This window comes from Seriola dumerili, unplaced genomic scaffold (genome assembly GCF_002260705.1).
Source record: "Seriola dumerili isolate Sdu_G_001 unplaced genomic scaffold, Sdu_1.0 BDQW01000081.1, whole genome shotgun sequence".
NCBI lineage: Eukaryota > Metazoa > Chordata > Actinopteri > Carangiformes > Carangidae > Seriola > Seriola dumerili.
In genome coordinates, this window is record NW_019174336.1 from 5,355,076 (window position 1) to 5,374,516 (window position 19,441).

General features: G+C 44.7%; 1 protein-coding gene across 1 annotated transcript; it reads left to right on the forward strand.

Moving 5' to 3' along the window:
• Window positions 1-323: 323 nt before the first annotated feature.
• On the forward strand, window positions 324-19,436 carry akna (AT-hook transcription factor). Its single transcript, XM_022744446.1, has 14 exons — window positions 324-500; window positions 1,669-1,856; window positions 2,139-2,270; window positions 2,536-2,785; window positions 5,219-5,325; window positions 5,583-5,839; window positions 6,014-6,164; window positions 6,881-7,027; window positions 7,194-7,330; window positions 7,637-7,765; window positions 8,426-8,542; window positions 8,760-8,849; window positions 9,055-9,193; window positions 17,951-19,436. Exons 1-14 carry the CDS (start codon window positions 324-326, stop codon window positions 18,201-18,203), a joined length of 2,274 nt encoding a protein of 757 aa, XP_022600167.1. The 3' UTR covers window positions 18,204-19,436.
• Window positions 19,437-19,441: the final 5 nt, after the last annotated feature.

Below are 19,441 nucleotides of genomic sequence, written 5' to 3' on the forward strand. Positions count from 1 at the left end.
TGTAATCCTTTAGAAGAATTACTTCTAATTGCCACCTCATATCCAAACTAATGCTGTCCTTCAGGGTCTCTCGCAGCTTGCTGAGGGGCTCAACTCTTTAGAGAGGGGCTACCTCTTGGCGAGGGATGAGCTCAAACTCCTGCAGCAGCGAGGGGCAGAAATCAGTCACTTTGACCCTGAACGGTGAGAGTTATGTCAAAGATAAATACGGCATATATTCATCAGTTGATTTTATTGTTTGCATTATATTTGTCTGCGTGTTTGTGCATCTATGGGTTTGTATCAGGGAGCTGGAGGGGCTCATCTACCAGTGTGGACTGCATATGGATGAGCTGAAGGAGCAGGTGGAACAGATGCAACAGGAGCAGCCCACCTGTGAGGCTCCTCCCTCTCCACCTCCTCAACCCTCGCCTTTATCTGTTACCTCTGAGGGGGGAGAAACTCTGGTCCAATCCCAATGTCCACCCTCACAGACTCACAGCCTTGGAGGCGTGTTCCCGGTAAGTTCGTGAAAGCTTAGGGCTGTCCCACTGTCAAACCATCGGGGGCATGAGGGCCCTCCAGCAGACATTCTGAGCCCTTTATGCACACTTTCCGTAAGTCTGCATTTCTGCAGACTTTGCCTGAGGGAATAACCCAAAGTTCATTACGTTGTGACATTAAACAAGGGGTTGCCATGATTATCAGGAGACGCCCGGAAGTATGAAAAAAAAAAAACTGGCCATAAAACACAAGAAAAATTAACATAAAAGAACGACAAACAAGCATGAAAGGAACAATCCGTAATGTTAGAATTATAAGAAAAAAGAGCTCACTGGTGATTCAGTGCCTGAACTGACGATGATGAATTCCGAATATTAACATGTACAATCAAAAGTCCCAAACCCACAATTTGAATGCAAATGTTTTGGCATCATCAAGGTAACATGATATAAGTGCTTACCCATTCTTCCTTACACTATTTGAGCGATGTGATGAGCGATGTGATGAGTGATGTCAATTAATTCTGTGAGGGTTCAGGCCTTAAGGTTTAGGGGGGACATTGAGATGGTGCCTCTGACTTAGCCACAGGTACCACCACCATTATTCTGTGCTGTGCCCCTGAACTGTCCAGAAAGTCTATTTGACTTTTGTACCTGTGCATGTACAGTTGTGTGAAACATATCATCCCACAGGTACCAGGGTAATTCTGAACGGAAATACGAGAGAACATCTACAGTTGCTACTATTATGTACAACCATAGAGAAAAGCCTGTAGAAAAAAACATCTCCATGTTTGTTTTCCTGATAGGAATCATGTGAGATACAGTGGACCTAGTATTTAGGATTTGCTCTTCTACAGTCTTGTGGACCTTTCACTTACAATGATTATATAATCTGTATTCATGTGGAGATGTAGGTCACTAATCATCTGGTTTTACATGTTGCCTGATTGGTAAAGTTTATGTCACTGAAAGATAATAGCTTTATGGTAAAATGCTTTCTTCTACATAGTGTTTCCAACATTTTTTTCCCCAGACTTTAAAAAGACAAATACAACTCAACAAACAGTAGCTGTGTATCTGTCAGGTCATTTCACATCATTTGACCTCTGTTTGTTCATGGAGAATAAACTCCGGCTATGAAACAACAGGACATCTTCAATTCACTGTCTGCAATTCCTTCCAGAGATCGCCTGTGCCTTTGCTGGCACATGCAGGAAGAGCAGCAGAGGTGGAGGTGAGCTCAGCCAGAGAAGAAAGTGATGAAGAGGAGGCAGATATGGATGATGAAGATAGTCTGAGTTCTCTGTATCTCAAACCTGTGAAAGGCAAACACAGACATGTTGAACAAGACTTTGACGCGCTGATGGATCAGTGAGTGATGTTGATGTCTGTGGTTTTAAGATGTTGATTTTGGAAAAAAAAGGTCCCCAGCACTTGAACATGTGAAGAGTGACCATGTAACCATCAGCATGTGGAAGTATATGTTTGTATATGGAAGGATTTTGATTAATGTCAGGAGATGGCCTTACCCTTACCAAAATGCTTTTGATTGTTTTGCACACTGTCAGAAGTAGATCTGGAAAACGAGCAGCTCAGTCTGCAGCCTGGACTTTTCATTATTTCATCCTTAATGTTTTTCCTCCTTCTGTTTAGCTACCAAAGCTTCAAAGACTTTCCCAAAATGTTTGACCAAATCCATAGCGACATGCAGCCTGGGGATGATGAGACAGAGGGACGGGGTCAAGGAACTGGACACATGGAAGTCCAGAAAAGCCTTCCACAAAGGTTAGTCATCAAAAAAGCAGAGAGACAGTTTCATCAGCTGCACAGTAAACGCTTGTTCTTGAACTGGAAAACTCTTCCCTGTTAAAATATAATTTTTGTTATCTTTAATGGTATAAGAATATTGATATATCAGTCACTTTTTGATAAAACAAGAAATTGGACATACATAAATACATACAAAAGACAAACACACATACATATGAAAGCTTTTTTTGGGGGAAGCTCATTTCAGTTATTGGACTTAATTGTACTTCTGTGTTGACAGAGTGAAAGCCGAATCAGACCATCAGGAATCTGCTGTTGGCATCAGCAAACAGCGGACCAGCAAGTCCACTCAGCCTTCACACAGGGCCTCCAATCAGTCCACCTTGCTCTCTGTTCATCCTCCCAGTAGCCACAGGAGGTTAGAGATGGAAAAGTCCCACAGTAGCAGCCTAACCAGCCTGGGAGAGATCACTGCACCAGAGAGCAGAAACTCCAAACTCCAAACTGGGAGCAGGAGAGTTCTTTCTCAGGTCAGTTTATATTATAAATTGCCAGGGCAAAACAAAATTTGTTACTGATTTTACACTTTTACACTACTCCCAGTCGCACTTTACATGGATAGGTGAGGCAGTTCCTCAACATTTGCATATGTCTGCAGTCTAGACCTCAGAATGTTTGACTTGAGGTGTTTGTAAGGCTCAAAGGCTTCACAACTTAATATATTTCTCAGAATTCAAAATTCTTTCTGCGGTAACTGATCAAAGGATTCTGAGCTTTCAGAAATATTGAAATATTTTTATTTCATTTTCTTTTGTAGTAGAAATATTGGTACATCATCTCATTAAAGCTTAAAAACAATATTCAAAACTTTATATAACAGAATTAAACTGATTTAGTACTCAAGCCATTTTCATTCATCCATACATTTTTATTTTTTATTTTTACATGTTATGAGCTAAGAAACTCTTGGTATGTGTGGAGAATGAAATTAATAGTTGATCCTGTCTTTACTTGTGCAAAAGAGCCTCATTAAAAAAAAACATATCACTGTTACACTTGGTATATGTTCTCATATCAGATACACAGGGCTGATAGCGCTCCGGCGCCACGCCGGATTTCCGGCGTACCGAGATGTTTGCGAAAAAAAAAAAAAAATCAGGTTCACGTTCGCGTGATCTGACAATTCCGAAGATCCGAGACGCGCTTTCACTCTAAACCACACCAGTAGGCATAGCCTACTTAAGCCAATCGGTAATAGGGTAGGGGGTGGTCTTGGGTTTTGGCCAATCAGATTGATTCAGCAGTCACCCCACGTGCCAATGTGTTTTGTGTTTCCCATACACTATGAATGTGTTTCCCACACTGGCAGTGCGAAACATAGCCGAAGTCACGGAGTGCAATTTTATGAAGCCAGGGGAAGACACCAAACTTGTCGATAAAGGTATAAAGAATAAATGGCGTTGGTCTTGGATAGAGGAGGTGAGTAGAGACGGAAAGCCCTTTGGAAGCTGGTGTCAAAAACTCCGGCAACCAGGAGCATGTTTCTGCACTTTGTGTGCAAGGAAAATATTATATGGAACTAGCAGGAAAAAGTGCTGCCACGGCACGAGTTCGACGCTAGTCATCAAGCAGCTTTACGAGCAATTCAACATACCTCACGTTTGCCGGGGGCAACAGCCACAGCAGATATCCGGCCCTCAATGACCGATCGCGTGGCTGATTTAAAAATTCGCTTGTGCTCCTTCATTGTCGAGTATGATCTATCATGTTTACAATCGCTCGTCCACTCGTCACTTTGTGTCAGAAATTAGCGGAGGATAAACTCGCCCTTACGCATCTGTCTGTGTCGAGGCAGCATGCAAGCTATCTTATTACACACGGCATCTCACCAGAATTTAAAAGAAATCTGTGACAAGCTTAAGAATAACATGTTTTCACTCAACATTGATGAGGCCACGGACAAAAGCATGGATAAAATTCTAAATGTACTTGTCCGATTTTATGACGAGGATGCAGGCAGTGTGAAAAGTGGTTAGTGAGGTCCCCCTTCCATTGTAAAAGCGCTTTGGGTATCTTGAAAAGCGCTATATAAATCCAATGTTCATTCATTCATTCATTCATTCAATTCCTAGTTTACTTTTGAGTATTATAGTTGTCACCCACTGACCTTTCTTGGTATGGCTGTAGTATCCGTAGTCTCAGTATGCTATACAAGCAATAAGTACGCAGGTAAGTGACTAGTTAAAAGCAGGGATGGATTACTGAACAGGCCTACCAGGCCCATGCAGGGTCCCAAGAGCTCTGGTGCTCTACACAAAGATGCTACTGTAATATAGGCTTGTATTGGGTTTGTTCATCTCATGTCTGAATAATGTACATTTGTATCCACAAAAGTCATCAGAATATTTAATTCAATGGACTATTTATCAAAATGTCCCAGGGGAGCACACCCCTGGATCCCGCTTGACAATTGCGTTGATCGGGGCATATATTTTAGCTTCGGGGCCCGCTTACCTCCCAGGGAAAAAAGTTCAGGCTCAGGATTTTTTTTCACCCCTGGATACACCTTAATTAAGATAAGGGTGGAAAATTTGACATCATTAGTTTTATGGTGGCTACAAGAGTTGTTTTAAAGACCAAAACACTGTGCTACCAAGTAACTTCAAGCCACTAGACAAGAAGCTGACAGCAGCAGTCTGTGTACACTTACATAATCTCATGATTTGATTATCCAAAAAGCACTTCTGTATGCTCAGCAATTCCTTCTTGAAATCAGTATAACAGCCACCCTTTGAATTGCTTTTATAAAACTGCAACTGTGACCTGGTGATTGGTGATTAATAAAACCTTTTGATTCCACTAATAAACCTGTGTAGTATGAATGAAAACAATGTATGAAACAAATCTATATAAAGCCTGTGTAGATCAGTCTTGCATAATCTTTGTTGTGTTGTGTTGACCAGGATGGGATCATCTCTCCAGAGACAGACAGTGGGTTTGTTGGTTCAGAGAGCAGCAATCTGACTCCTGCAGCAGCTCCCAGTCCTCTCCACCAGAGGGCCTCACAGAGGTGAGGAGGTCCAACACTGCCTCTCTACATCCTCACATGAACCCTACTATAAATTTTACATAATGTCCCAACCCCCACCCCTGTAACATACACATACCGAGCACACTGATTTTTGATCCTACAGCTCTGAAGCCTGGTTGTTATTATTCATTCATTCTTTTCATCAATGCACACAATGTCTGTCTTTCAGCCCATTTCTGATCAGGCCTTTTGTATTTTTTTGTTTTATGCTTGAATACTCTTCCTTGTTGCAACAGTGTTTCAGTCCATCAGGAGGGGAACACAGGGAAACATCAGACAGGTCCAGTCTCAGCACCATCTCCTGCTTCCTCACGGTCACACAGTCGCACAGCTACGGAGTCAAGAGGGGCCCCACAGTTCGGCCCCGACCAGCCTAACAGAAGCAGACAGAGTAGGCGCACCTCCTCATGCGCCCCGCAGCGCTGGGTCGGTCAGATGGAGCAAACCAGGGCCGACAGTGGAGCCAGTGAGTTTGGGCTGGAGAGTGACAGTTGTGAGTCTCCAAGTTCTGTCACTCAACTAACTGTTGTTTTCTAAAAATAAATAGCTTTTAAATATATGAAATCAAAACTAAGAACTGTTAGTCACTTACTATGTAAATACTCTTTTTGATTAGTGTTTTTTTTCATTGTGTATCTACCCTCCTGTCTTCCTCTTGGCTCTGCAGCTCACACTGTGTCTGATGATGGACAGAGTGACCAATACGCAGAATCCATTCCCTCCCTCCACATCTCCCACCCAAGCTCCTCACCCACTGTATGGTATCACCATGGCGATTCTCTCAGAGCCATGGGCTTCAGACAATTGGCGAATCGCAAGTGAGTGTGTGTAGCGGCAGCTGCTGCCATGGTTTATGTCTCCCTGCAGAGACTCTTGGATGGGAGTTGGTTGTGAACATGCCGTGTTACCACACAGTATGACAACAGAATGTTCCAGAAAATACACCATCGCAGCGAAGAGCTACTGTAACTTCCACTTCCTGCTCTCTGTTGAGTCAGGGAGAAAGAAAACTTCATGTTTCAGCATGTCGATCAAATTAGGATTATGATTTCTGATCAATGAATTTCAGACAATAATTCCTGAAACTGAGTTGACTTAACTCCTGAAGTTCACCTTGTGATATCAAACTTCCTAGCCCATGAAATGCTGAAAATCCTTCATGCTTTTATCATATTCTTATTTCTCATCTATATTTTATTACAGAATCTGCTGCTATTGAATGTGGTTGCATATTAGGAGGTACTGTGTATTTTTCCTGCATGGTGTGGTGGTGCATGACTTTTCAAAGAGTGTGTGTATATACATTTGGACTGACACCTGAATTGATAGCTTAAATCACCTGGCTGTTCACTTGAATATTTTCAGGGTGCAGCACTTCAGCGCTCACACTTACTGGACTTTAAAGTGTTTGACCTTGAATATGTGTGTGTTTGTGAAAAACCAAGTAATATGTACTAAATGCAAAAGTTACCAACAATTAGTTTCATTTGACTTTAAACATTTTTTGTTTTTGCTTTTGTGTGTTTGTTTCTAGTGATATGATCCAGACACTGCAGGCTGAGGTCACCACACTGAAGGACAGACTAGAAAGCTGTCTGAGCAATAAACCTTTCAGTCCCATGAGAGCTGCTCCTTCAGCTCAAGTTAACTACACTCACTTCACCTCTACACCTCGCATCAGGTTGGTTTTTATCTTCCACACAGTAACAGTTCGTCTGCAGAAAGAAGCAACGGGACAAAGCTTATAGCTCTAACAAAGAAGCCTGCAGTGAGAACGTTTTTCCTTTACTAATTACATGTTTTTTCCTTGTTGGCTTGTACTTAATTGATGCCCTCCCTTTGCTCAGGCCTGAGGAGAGATGTCAGAGTGATGTCAGCAGAGGAAGAAGAGAAAGACGATTGGTAGAAGAGGAGTCTAGAATGAGACGAACAGCCAGAGAGAGATCACCCTGTGTAGACATACAAAAACCACAACGTGACATCTGTAAGTTGATCTGAATTAAATTTCACCCTTAATTTAGAACTTTGGTTTAACGATCATTTATTATACAAATCTTACTACTAGCACATGTAAACTAGGTCAAGGTGAGTAAACAATAACTTTATTATCCTAACCTGGTAACACATCACATTTTATCGTAAGAGTCTAACACACACAGAGAATAACACATAAGGACTCAGTAAAATGTTGTGCGTACAGTGATGAAGACGTACAGAAAACATTACCACTTTGATTTGTACATGGACACATTACATTTAATGCATGTAATGTTTGTGTTTTCTGTGACAGGTTCAGAGCCGGAGACCCCCACAACCCAGTCTCGGCCTCGGGTGTCCAGATGTACTCAAACATCCACTGCAGCACCAGACAGCTCCTGTTCACACACAAATACTACCCACAGCAAGAGAACACGCCCCAGTAAGTGCAGCTCTCCCTCCACTGCAGACATTGTGATTTATCAGCTTCCTCCCGCCAAACAGAAATCCAGCTGACTTTTTAGCCAACTCCCTATGTTTTAGCTGATAGTCCAATTCAGATCGGCCTGCAGTGACTGAGCAGGTTGGAGTTTAGTGTCAGTGTTGTTGTTACAGGATCTGAATAACCTGCTGTGCTGTAGTCAATTGCTCTAATCAACAGGACAAACCAGTGCCCTTTTTCATGCAGTTCAGAATGGAAACATGTGCTTGAGCACTTAAATGTTTGAGACCTCAGTAATAGCAAGCAACTGTTATCTGACAAAACACTGTGGAATTTAATTTAGTTAATTGCAATGCAGTGTTTTCCCTTTTGTTCTTGCTTGCTTGCAGAGACACTGCTACATTAATCATACAATAGCTTCATCATTGCTCATATACAAGACTTATTGCTTGATTCAGTCTCAATCCCAAAATGTAAGACACTTTTATATTTCCATAGATATTCACACAGAAATAATGTGTATTCTCTTGCTGCAAAACTAATTAAAAACATAGTGTTGAACTACTGTCACCAGCACAGAATTTGCCATCACAGATTCTGTTTACCCCCCAGTGAGTGTATTTGTACGTATCTTAAGCTTTGTGTGTGTTTGTTTTGCAGGGCAGCATCCTGCCGTGTCTATACAAGTGCCTAACATAGCACATGAACCTGACAGCAGAAATCATCAAGCTCCTGTTTGTCTCGAGTGTTCGTCTTGTCACAGAGGACGATCTGAACGTAAGAAGGCTCCTTTCATCCTCAGCAGGAAATCTGTGTTTTTTCTTTTGTTATGTTTTTTCTAACTTTACTTTCTTCTTCAGGCAAAAAGGATAAAATCCAAGTGTGTCTTTAATTCATTTGAAACCAGAGCTGCTGTTTTTTCCTTATTAACTGTCCTGCTTTAGTTGTTGATCAGCCTTCTTAAATCCTCCTTCTGTCTGTCTTGTGCTGTCAGGACCAGGTGGTGGCAACAGAGAGCCGACCCACTCCTCCTCTCACTGTCCTCACTGTGGACGCCCTGAACCGTACAAAAGCACTAAGCCAGGTTTGTCTAATGTGATGCTGCCCAGACACATTGTTACAGAGAATGAGTTTTGTGTGTACAATTTTCTGTCGTTCTGTATACTCCCAGGTATCAGGAACTGTGCAGTCACTGAGCTCAGCGCATGAATTATTTTGATCTGCAGTAAATTAAATAATTTTTAAATATGTAAGTGTTAATGGAGCTCCTGACATGCTGTGATTCACAGACTGTCGCAGGGACTCAGACTCCCCTACACACACAAACTGCCAACCGGCCAAGTCCCATGACAGAGCGGTGAGGAACAGATATGCTGCAGCTCCACCTGCACTGCTGCAGTGCATGCCAGTGTGCCCACCACCACTCCTGTAAGTAACTTGCCCACATACACACACTTACTCTCTCTAAGCGCTGTTACTGACTGGCTCTAAGCCAGCAACAAAAAGGGAGGCCACACACAGAGACTAAGATCAAGAAACAATTTATTTAACTCAAATGAATAAACAAAGTAACCAACCAAATGGTGTGTGTAAGTAGGGGTGGGCGATATGGCAAAAATATCATATCACGATTTCAATTTTATCACGATCTTAAATAGGAAAAAGAAAAACAGACAATTTATACCCAAAAACCTTTCTTAACAGATTTTATTCCAAATAGTTGCAGTTTGCCTGCATGTGCAAACAACGTAAAGTTTAAGGTAAACAACAACAATATCCTAATAAAGTGCACTCTTGCAAAACTAGTAACAGAAAGTAAAATATCAATCAGACATTACTGACAGTCATTTAAACAGGATTTATTTATCAAAACACTAAATAGCTTATTTAAACGCAAAAATACAAACTAAAGTGACTGTGGTTATCTCTTTTAGTGCAACAGTTGCTAGTGCTTTAGTGCTTCCTCTTCAGGTGATTAAACAGGTTCGTCGTGTTACCACCCGACGTGCGAACGGTTTCTGTGCAAACTTTGCAAATTACATTTGCTTGCGCTTGATCAGTTGCGGAAAATCCAAACCAATTCCATATAATGGAGGTGGAATTTTTTTTTGCTCCGTTTGGCTTTCAGCCATCGCTCTCCATGTGCTACCGCTACACACACAAAGAAGGAGGCGGGTAGGAAAGCGCGTCACTGCCCGTAATTCACTATGATTGGTCGGTCAGATGACTGGTGCGTTGGTGCATCAGCATAGAACTGCAATTTATATTGTGTAGTGTATGTTGTAAGATGCAACAAAGTACAAGAGAGGCAGCAGCAGCAGACAGACAGCAGCAAGCAGACAGACAGACAGACAGCAGCAGCAGACAGACAGCAGCAGCAGACAGACAGCACGGCTGGCTGGCTGGCTGGCTGGCTGGCTGGCTGGCTGGCTGGCTGGCTGGCTGGCTGGCTGGCTGGCTGGCTGGCTGGCTGGCTGGCTGGCTGGCTGGCTGGCTGGCTTTTAGACCAAAGAAACTTTTTAGCAGATTTGCCTGCATGTGTAAACTTTAAGGTAAATAACATTCTGGTTCGTCGTGTTACCCCTGGTTTCTGTGCAAACTTTGCAGAGCTGGCTGGCTGGCTGGCTGGCTGGCTGGCTGGCTGGCTGGCTGGCTGGCTTTTAGACCAAAGAAACTTTTTAGCAGATTTGCCTGCATGTGTAAACTTTAAGGTAAATAACATTCTGGTTCGTCGTGTTACCCCTGGTTTCTGTGCAAACTTTGCACATTACGTTTGCTTGCACTTCATCAGTTGCAGAAAATCCAAACCAATTCCATATAATGGAGGTGGAATTTTTTTAGCGACCAACTCCGTTTGGCTTTCAGCCATCGCTCTCCATGTGCTACTGCTACACACACAAACAAGGAGGCGGGTAGGAAAGTGCCTCACTGCCCGTAATTCGCTATGATTGGTCGGTCAGTTTGACGACGTCAATACGTCTGGTGCATCAGCATAGAACTGCTATTTATAGGATGTGCCCTAGACACGATCTCTGCAGTTTGAAAGAACATCTTCACGTTGTAATCCTTCACCATCTAATATCGTCATATCGCCCACCCCTACTTTGGACTAAGAGTGTGAACAGAACCCACGGTAGTAACCCACCATCCCCGAGAAAGTTCCTTCTTGATTGTTGGCATGGGAAACTGATCAATTGCTAACACCTTAGCCCTTACTGGGCACACTTGCCCCTGGCCAACTACCTTACCCAGGTAGGTGACATTTTGTCAGGTTAATAGTGAGCGATGCCCAGGCTAACTGGTCAAACAGGGCCCAGATGCGGTGAAGGTGATCTTCCCAGGAGTTGCTATAAAACACAACATCATCCAAGTACACAGCACAGCCCACCAATCCAGACACCACCTTGTTGATTAGGTTCTGGAAGGTAGCTGTGGCATTACGTAAACTAAATGGCATAACTGTAGGAATACAAACTACTGGGTGTAATAAATGCTGCAATCTCCCTAGCTTGAAGCATCAAAGGAACCTGCCAGTGACCTTTAAGTAAGTCAAACTTACTGACAAACTGCACCAAGCCAACCTGGTCCATGCAATCCTCCATACGTGGGAGTGTAAAAGAGTCAGGCTTGGTTACTTGGTTCACCTTCCTAAGATCAGTAAAAGGTCTAAACATATCATCTGCCTTTTTTACTAGCAAGCACGGGAAAGACCAACTGGATGCACAAGGCTCAGCAATGTTCTCTAACATGTACCTGACCTCTGCTTCCAACTGTTCATGCTTGTCTGGAGACTCGTACTCGTCGTCTCCCGCTTATCCGGATCCAAGTCGTGGGGGCAGCAGCCTCAGCAAAGAGGTCCAGACAGCCCTCTCCCCAGCCACTTCCACTTCCACCAGCTCTTCCGGGAGAATCCCGAGGCGTTCCAAGGCCAGCCGAGAGATACAATCCCTCCAGCGTGTCCTTGGTCGGCCCCGAGGCCTCCTCCCGGTTGGACATGCCCGAAACACCTCAACTGGCTCCTCTCAACATGGAGGAGCAGCGGTTCTACTCCGAGCTCCTCACCCTATCTCTAAGGCTGAGCCTGGCCACCCTGTGCAGGAAACTAATTTCGGCCGCTTGTATTTGCGACCTCGTTCTTTCGGTCATTACCCAAAGCTCATGACCATACGTGAGGGTCGGAACGTAGATCGACCGGAAAATCGAGAGCTTCGCCTTCCGGCTTAGCTCCCTCTTCCCCACAACGGACCGGTTCAGCGCCCGCATCACTGCTGACACCGCCCCAATCCGCCTGTCGATCTCCCGCTCCATCCTACCCTCAATCGTGAACAGGATCCCGAGATACTTAAACTCCTCCACCTGAGGCAGGACCCCCAACCCCCCCCAACCCGGAGCAGGCAATCCACCCGTTTCCGGCTGAGAACCATGGCCTCAGACTTGGAGGTGCTGATCTTCATCCCAGCCGCTTCACACTCGGCCGCGAACCACCCTAGCGAGAGCTGAAGGTCGGTGCTCGATGAAGCTAAGAGGACCACATCATCCGCAAAAAGAAGAGACGAGATCCTCCCGCCACCGAACCCAAACCCCTCCACCACCCGCTTGCGCCTAGAAATTCTGTCCATAAAAGTTATGAACAGAACTGGTGACAAAGGGCAGCCCTGGCGGAGTCCAACCCTCACTTGGAACAGGTCCGACTTACTGCCGGCTACGCGGACCAGACTCACACTCCTTTGGTACAGGGACTTGATGGCCGCTAGCAAGGGGCCATCCACCCCATACTCCCGGAGCGCCCCCCCCCACAGGGAGCCCCTGGGGACACGGTCGTAAGCCTTCTCCAGATCCATAAAACACGTGGACTGGATTGGCAAACTCCCATGCTCCCTCCAGCACCCTAGTGAGGGTAAAGAGCTGGTCCACAGTTCCACGCCCAGGGTGAAAACCACATCGCTCCTCCTCGATCTGAGGTTCAACTATCGACCGGACCCTCTTTTCCAGTACCCTGGCATAGACCTTACCAGGAAGGCTGAGGAGTGTAATTCCCCGGTAGTTGGAACACACCCTCTGGTCACCCTTCTTAAAGATGGGGACCACCACCCCGGTTTGCCACTCCAGAGGCACTGCCCTCAATGTCCACGCAATGTTGCAGAGGCGTGTCAACCAAGACAGTCCTACAACATCCAGAGCCTTGAGATACCCAGGGCGGATCTCATCAACCCCCGGGGCTCCGCCACCACGCAGTTGTTTCACTACCTTGGCGACATCTGCCCCGGAGATTAGACCATCCATCCCCAGGTCCCTTGGCTCTGTTTCCTCCACGGAATACATGTTGGTGGGATTGAGGAGCTCCTCAAAGTATTTCTTCCACCGTCCGACTATATCCCCAGTCGACGTCAGCAGCTCCCCGCCCCCACTGTACACAGTGTGAGCGAGTTGCCGCCTTCCCCCCTGAGGCGCCGGACGGGTTGCCAGAACCTCTTTGGAGCCGATCGATTGTCTTCCTCCATAGTCTCACCGAACTCCTCCCACGCCCGAGTTTTTGCCTCAGCTGTTAGGTGCATAAGCACCAACAACAGTCAGAACCCGATGCCCGACCCGGAGGCGCAGGGACGCAACCCTTTCGTCCACTGGGGTAAACCCCAACATACAGGCAGAGAGCCTGGGGGCGACCAAAAAGCCCACCCCGGAGCAACTCCAGCAAAGAGGAAAGACCAGCCCCTCTCAAGGACTTGGGTTCCGGAGCCGACGCTATGTGTCGAGGTGAGGCCGACTATATCTAGCCGGTATCGTTAAACCTCTTCCACAAGCTCCCGCTGCTTCCCTGCCAGAGAGGTGACGTTCCATGTTCCAAAAACCAGTTTCTGTAACCGAGGATCGGACCGCCAAGGCCCCTGCCTTGGTCTGCTGCCCAGTGTCCGCTGACTCTTCCTGCAGGTGGTGGGCCCATTGGTAGACGAACCCATGTAGCCGGTTCGGGCTAGGCCCGGCCGGCTACATGGGTTCGTTGGGCTGTACAATATAGCAGCCAAAATGACTGTCAGAAATTAAAACCACAACCATTAAAAATACTCGGGCCTGAAAGTATTCACCTAAAACTCACGTCATTCAACACCATACATGGTACATCCCTCAGCAAGAGGTCACAGCTGATACAAACCTCCTAAGAAATATTTCTTACCGTGACTCTGTTTCCAATAGTCGGTAACCTCAGACACTTCAGACTTTATACTCCAAAGACGTTAACCAAAGTTCCGTTATCTTCCTCACCATTATCTTGTTTTTTTGCTAGCTTTTCCTTCACATGGCCCGACTGCCGAAAAGCCGTCACACGTGTAGTGGCAAATTTACAAAAATATCGTACCCACCACGAACCAACAAACGCACAATAATTAACTTTTGGAGCAATTCTTACTTTTTCCAACCTAAAGTGTCTGACCGTCCACCCAGGAAACCGCTGGAGACCTGACTTTTTTTTTTTTTTTAACCACACCGGAATTGGCTCACAACAAAATACGCATTTTTGATTGACCGATGTCCACTCTGCCTGCTCGCTACTGCACTGGTTTTATTCATGACCAACCATAACAATAATAAATCAGCAATATGAACCAATAGTAGCGACAGTAGGCAGAATAATATATTTATGCATAAGGAAATGTTTCGCCTTTTACTGAAATTTACGTATTTTAGATACTATGCAAATTGTACTGGAGCCCTCTTTTGGTCCTGGACTGCAATAACGCCACTTCATGACAGATGACTATAAAAACTAGTTCTAGTATTTCCTTATTCAGGGTCAGCCCCTCCTTAGGAAGGAGGGGCTGACCCTCAACAAGGAAAAGTGTGAATTTGCCAAAAGCAAACTCATGTTTCTTGAACACAGCCTCTCGACAGAAGGAGTAAAACCCGACCCGGGCAAAGTCAAAGCCATACTGGACATGCCAGAGCCCACCTGCGTTGCTGATGTCAGACGAGTGATGGGCATGGCTAACTACCTGGGCAAGTTCCTGCCTCACCTCTCCTCATATACACAGCCCCTAACAATTCTTCAGTCAAGACTGTTGAAGTTCACATACAACATTGTACATGTGCCAGGAAAGCAGCTCATCACGGCAGACACACTGTCACGAGCTCCAGTGGGTCACACAGCCACACAGGAAGAGGAAGAGCTGGAGGCAGACGTTCAAATCTTTGTGGAATCCATCAGACAGTCTCTCCCAGCCACTGAAGCAAGACTGCAACAGCTAGCAGAGAAGCAGAAAGATGACTGTCTGCAGTACATTGAGACAGTACTGTCAAACAAAGTGGCCTGACAGAGCTCACTTGCCACCTGATATCGGACCCTACTGGTGCACGAGAAATTATCTGTCTGTGGCCGGAGACCTTCTCTTAAAGGGACAGAGGATTGTCATCCCCAGCTCCTTAAGAGATGACATGCTTGACATCCTCCACCAGGGTCACCAAGGGATAGGAAAGTGCCGAGCCAGGGCCCGTCAGTCGGTCTGGTGGCCAGGGCTCTCAACTGAAATAAAGAGAAAAGTGGGAAATTGTCCCATATGCATCGAACACAGGACCACACAGAGGGAGCCTCTGTTGACAACCCCTATACCTGAGAGACCGTGGCAACGCGTTGGAACGGATTTATTCATCTGGGACAAGAAAACCTACCTTGTAGTGATAGACTATTTCTCTCACTATATTGAAGTGGCGCACCTCCATGTTGCATCAGCCGAAACAGTCATATCGGCTCTGAAGAACATCTTTGCCCGGCATGGAGTTCCAGTGGTGCTAATGTCAGACAATGGGCCGCAGTTCGCTTCTTCTCTCTTCAAAGACTTTGCCAGTGAGTATGGTTTTGCTCACACAACCAGCAGCCCGCGATACCCACAAGCCAATGGCGAAGCTGAGCGAGCAGCGCTACTCAGCTACCGAGCCACCCCTTTGGAGAACGGATACTCTCCAGCCCAGCTACTCATGGGGAGACAGTTAAGAACCACACTCCCTCAAGTGCCTAAAACGCTGTGTCCACACTAGCCAAACATCAAACAGCTCCGGAGCACAGAGACACAAGGGAAACAAAAACAAGAGCAATACTACAACAAACGCCACAGAACACACAATCAACCGGAGTTTCACCCAGGCCAGAGTGTATGGATCACTACAGAGAACACTCACGGGACAGTCGTACAGCAGACAGCTGCCCCGAGATCGTACCTCGTCAGAACAGAGGATGGGCTGTTGAGGACAAACCGTACACACCTGCGAGCAACCCAGCGCCCACCTCCTGATCCAACCAACGGAGAGGACACTGACTCAGATAGTGCAGACCAACCTGCAGCGGAGCCAGATGCTACATATGTTACAAGCTCAGGCAGACACTCAAGTCTGCCTAAAAGACTGGATTTGTGATTAGACAGTTTAAAGGAGTTCTGGACTGTAATTGTCAATGTTCAAAAAAAAAAAAAAAGGAATGGGTTTAGAATGTTTGAAGAGAAATAATGTTTCTTACTTAAAAGGGGGAGATGTTGTGTAAGGTTAATCTAACCAGTTACAGTATATGCATGTTGATGCCTCAGCCAATCAGAAGGCGGGTCATTGGTAGGTGGGGGTTACAGAAGGACGTCGAGGGGTACTCGTCTAAGAAGTCTGAAGTAAACTGTTAACAGAAAGTCACTCTCTCTGTCTCGTTATTATGATACAGTAACATAACACAGGACTGTATTCATGTTGTTCTGCCCGCCGATTATAGAGACTTTATTTTACTTTGGGCTGCATCTAGGTTTTATCGCACCATTTTGTTTGCCTGGTACAACCGCTGTCGGAAACCATTTACATAATCTATTAAACTTTTTGGGTCCTCCTTTGCTTGCCAGTCACTGTGAAGGGTTGCTAAGGGGCCTCGAACCGTGTGACCAAAAACCAGGTCACTGGGACTAAAACCAAGATCCCTGGTCAAACTGGACAACCTTTGGGATACCAAAAATAGACATGAACTGTGTCAGAGCTTTCATAACTGACTTGGTCATGATGTTTCTAAGGGGATAAACAGCAGGATAGTGCGTAGCCTGGCACATGACAGTAAGCAAAAAGTTACTACCAGCTTTGGAGCATGGCAGGGAACCAACACAATCAATGATCAAATGCTCAAAGGGGTGCTCAGCAACTGGAATGGGATAAAGAGGCGTAGGTTTAATCGCCTGATTAGGTTAACCCAGTTAACTGACGTGTGGCAAATTTTTAATAAAAGCCGAAACGTCCCTTTTCAAACATGGCCAGTAAAAATGCCGCAAAACTCTATCATAGGTTTTTCTCACACCTAAATGACCTGGCAACACAATCATGAGCAATCTGAAGTACAGTTTGATGCAATGAAAAAGGCAGAACTATTTGCACAAAATCATCCCCTAAAAAACAGTACCCCTGGGGAACCCATCTACTCACCAACAGGTCATCTTGTAGAAAGTAACCACAGACTGCACTCTCCACCTCGCCATCTGGTAAAACCTGGCTGTACAGTGCCAGAAGAGTGGGGTCAGCTTATTGCTCTTTCACAAGATCACTGCAAGACACAGACAAAGGAAAAGCAGGCACAGGAAACACAGACTCTCTTGTCTTACTCGAACTGTCAAAATGTGGACTACCCCCACCACAGCTGATAGCGTGCATCACTGCACAGTTAGAGAGACTACCTGAGGGGCTGACCTTTATGCCTTTTGGGAGGCCCTACCCAAATGGGCCGGTATTAACTAGCCACACTCCAAGCTCCACCTTCCAGCCAACTCCCATAACTGCAGGAGAAGAGTGAGGCAACATGCCAGGAAAATGGAAAAGGGTTATCACAGCGCTAATTAGGCAGACTTCATCCACTGGCCTCTCTACAATCTTAATGGCATTTGTTTTGTTGGTTTAGTCATTCACTCCATTGTTATAATTTCCAAACACAAGTGTCTCTCTGGGAACACATTTTTCTTTCTTTTAGTAAAATTTTAACTGGCAGTAGCCCCCCAGATTTGTAGTTTCACATCCATCAGCCTACATATGCTTTCATTTCCTGTTTGTACAGAAAAATGAATTAATGTGTTGTACTTCTATACACACTGCAAACACTACTATGAAAACATAACATATATAGTTTCACCCAAACTGTTACACTCATTTTCTTTTTTGTCATCAACATTACCCTCTCTACAGGATGTACTCACTGCCACTCCACGTGTCTCCTAGCAACAGCACTGGCACATCCTCAGGGGTCAGAGGTCACGAAGAGGTGAGGGGGAGGATGAGACGCTCCCTGTCTACTGATAAGCAGCACACCTTGGACACCTCTCTGAACAGAGCAATCAAAGCAGCTCAAAACATGAAGCACACCTCGAGACACATGGCTCGCTCTCTGGCTACTGGACTGCAGTACCAGGAGCTGCTGACTCAGTCCTACAGCTGCTAGACTGAACTCACTTTACTGGCAGCTTAGACTGAGAAACTTTCACTCAGCAGCTTCGTTTCAGCTGCAGAATGAGGCTGTGAACATCACCAGCAGACACAAGCAGGACCAAAGTGAATAAAAAGTCTACAATACCCCTTATTGTAACTTTTCTTAAGTTTGTACATTTGGGGAAAACTGGTGCTGAAGCCTCTTCATTTTTAAATGGCATTTTATGGCAACAGTTAAGTCTCAGGTCGGCACACATGAATTTGTTTCTTCCGCAGACATTTATTTATAAAGACACTGATGCTGGCATACATGGAAATCACTTTCTATAATGATGTAGTACTGTAGCTCAGTTTGATTGAAACTGTAGTAAGTTGATCATATTGATTTTTAAACCCATGAGGTAAAGACATTAGTTTTTTTACTTAACATGAGAAATTACAGCTGTCTGGATATGGCAGTTGTCATGAGTTAATAATCAGTTATATTAAGCTATTTATTGATCATGTGATTATATTTTTAATGTGACTATTTTTCTAGTTTGTAGAAAAAATAAGTTCAGGATTTCAGTGTTACTGTAGTTGCTGTATAAACTGTGTACTTGTTGATACAGTAACATGTTACACTCTAAATGAAATGCACTCGCTCACTGCACCTGCTCCATTTTGGATGGTCATATTACGAACCATCATGGATCTATTTTGTTAATAGAAACTTGCTTGTCATTTTTAATCTCCAAAATATAATGAATAGAGTTGCGTGGCCACACAAACCTGAGATGCTGGATATCCTTAAAATTAGTTCTTCTTCCGTGTTGTTAAGTCATTTTCTATGTATAGCCTACACGTTCAAAATTGTGGAGTTTAGAATGATATTTTGTACAGTGTTTAATCATAAGCTTGCAAGTGTACATGAGCCAGAGGAACCAGTCTACTGTAACTGACCAGCTTTATGTGGATCAGATACCAGCACTGCGTTGGTGAAGGGTTTTTGACATCCAGGCTGGTTTGGATCCAGATTTACACACTGGTGAGATTGCAAAGACATAGGATTATTTTTACAGATAAAATTGTCTATTATATTTGGTTAAAATATACCACAGAGCTGGTGAATATATTAAGTGAATTCTGTTTTAGTTAGTTTCTAATCCTTTTTTACCTTTGTACCATTATTTCTCAAACTGTTTGTCTTTTCAATAATTTGCAGGGAGTTTTTTTCCAGTTGTCTACGGAGCCAAATAAAAGTAGAAATGA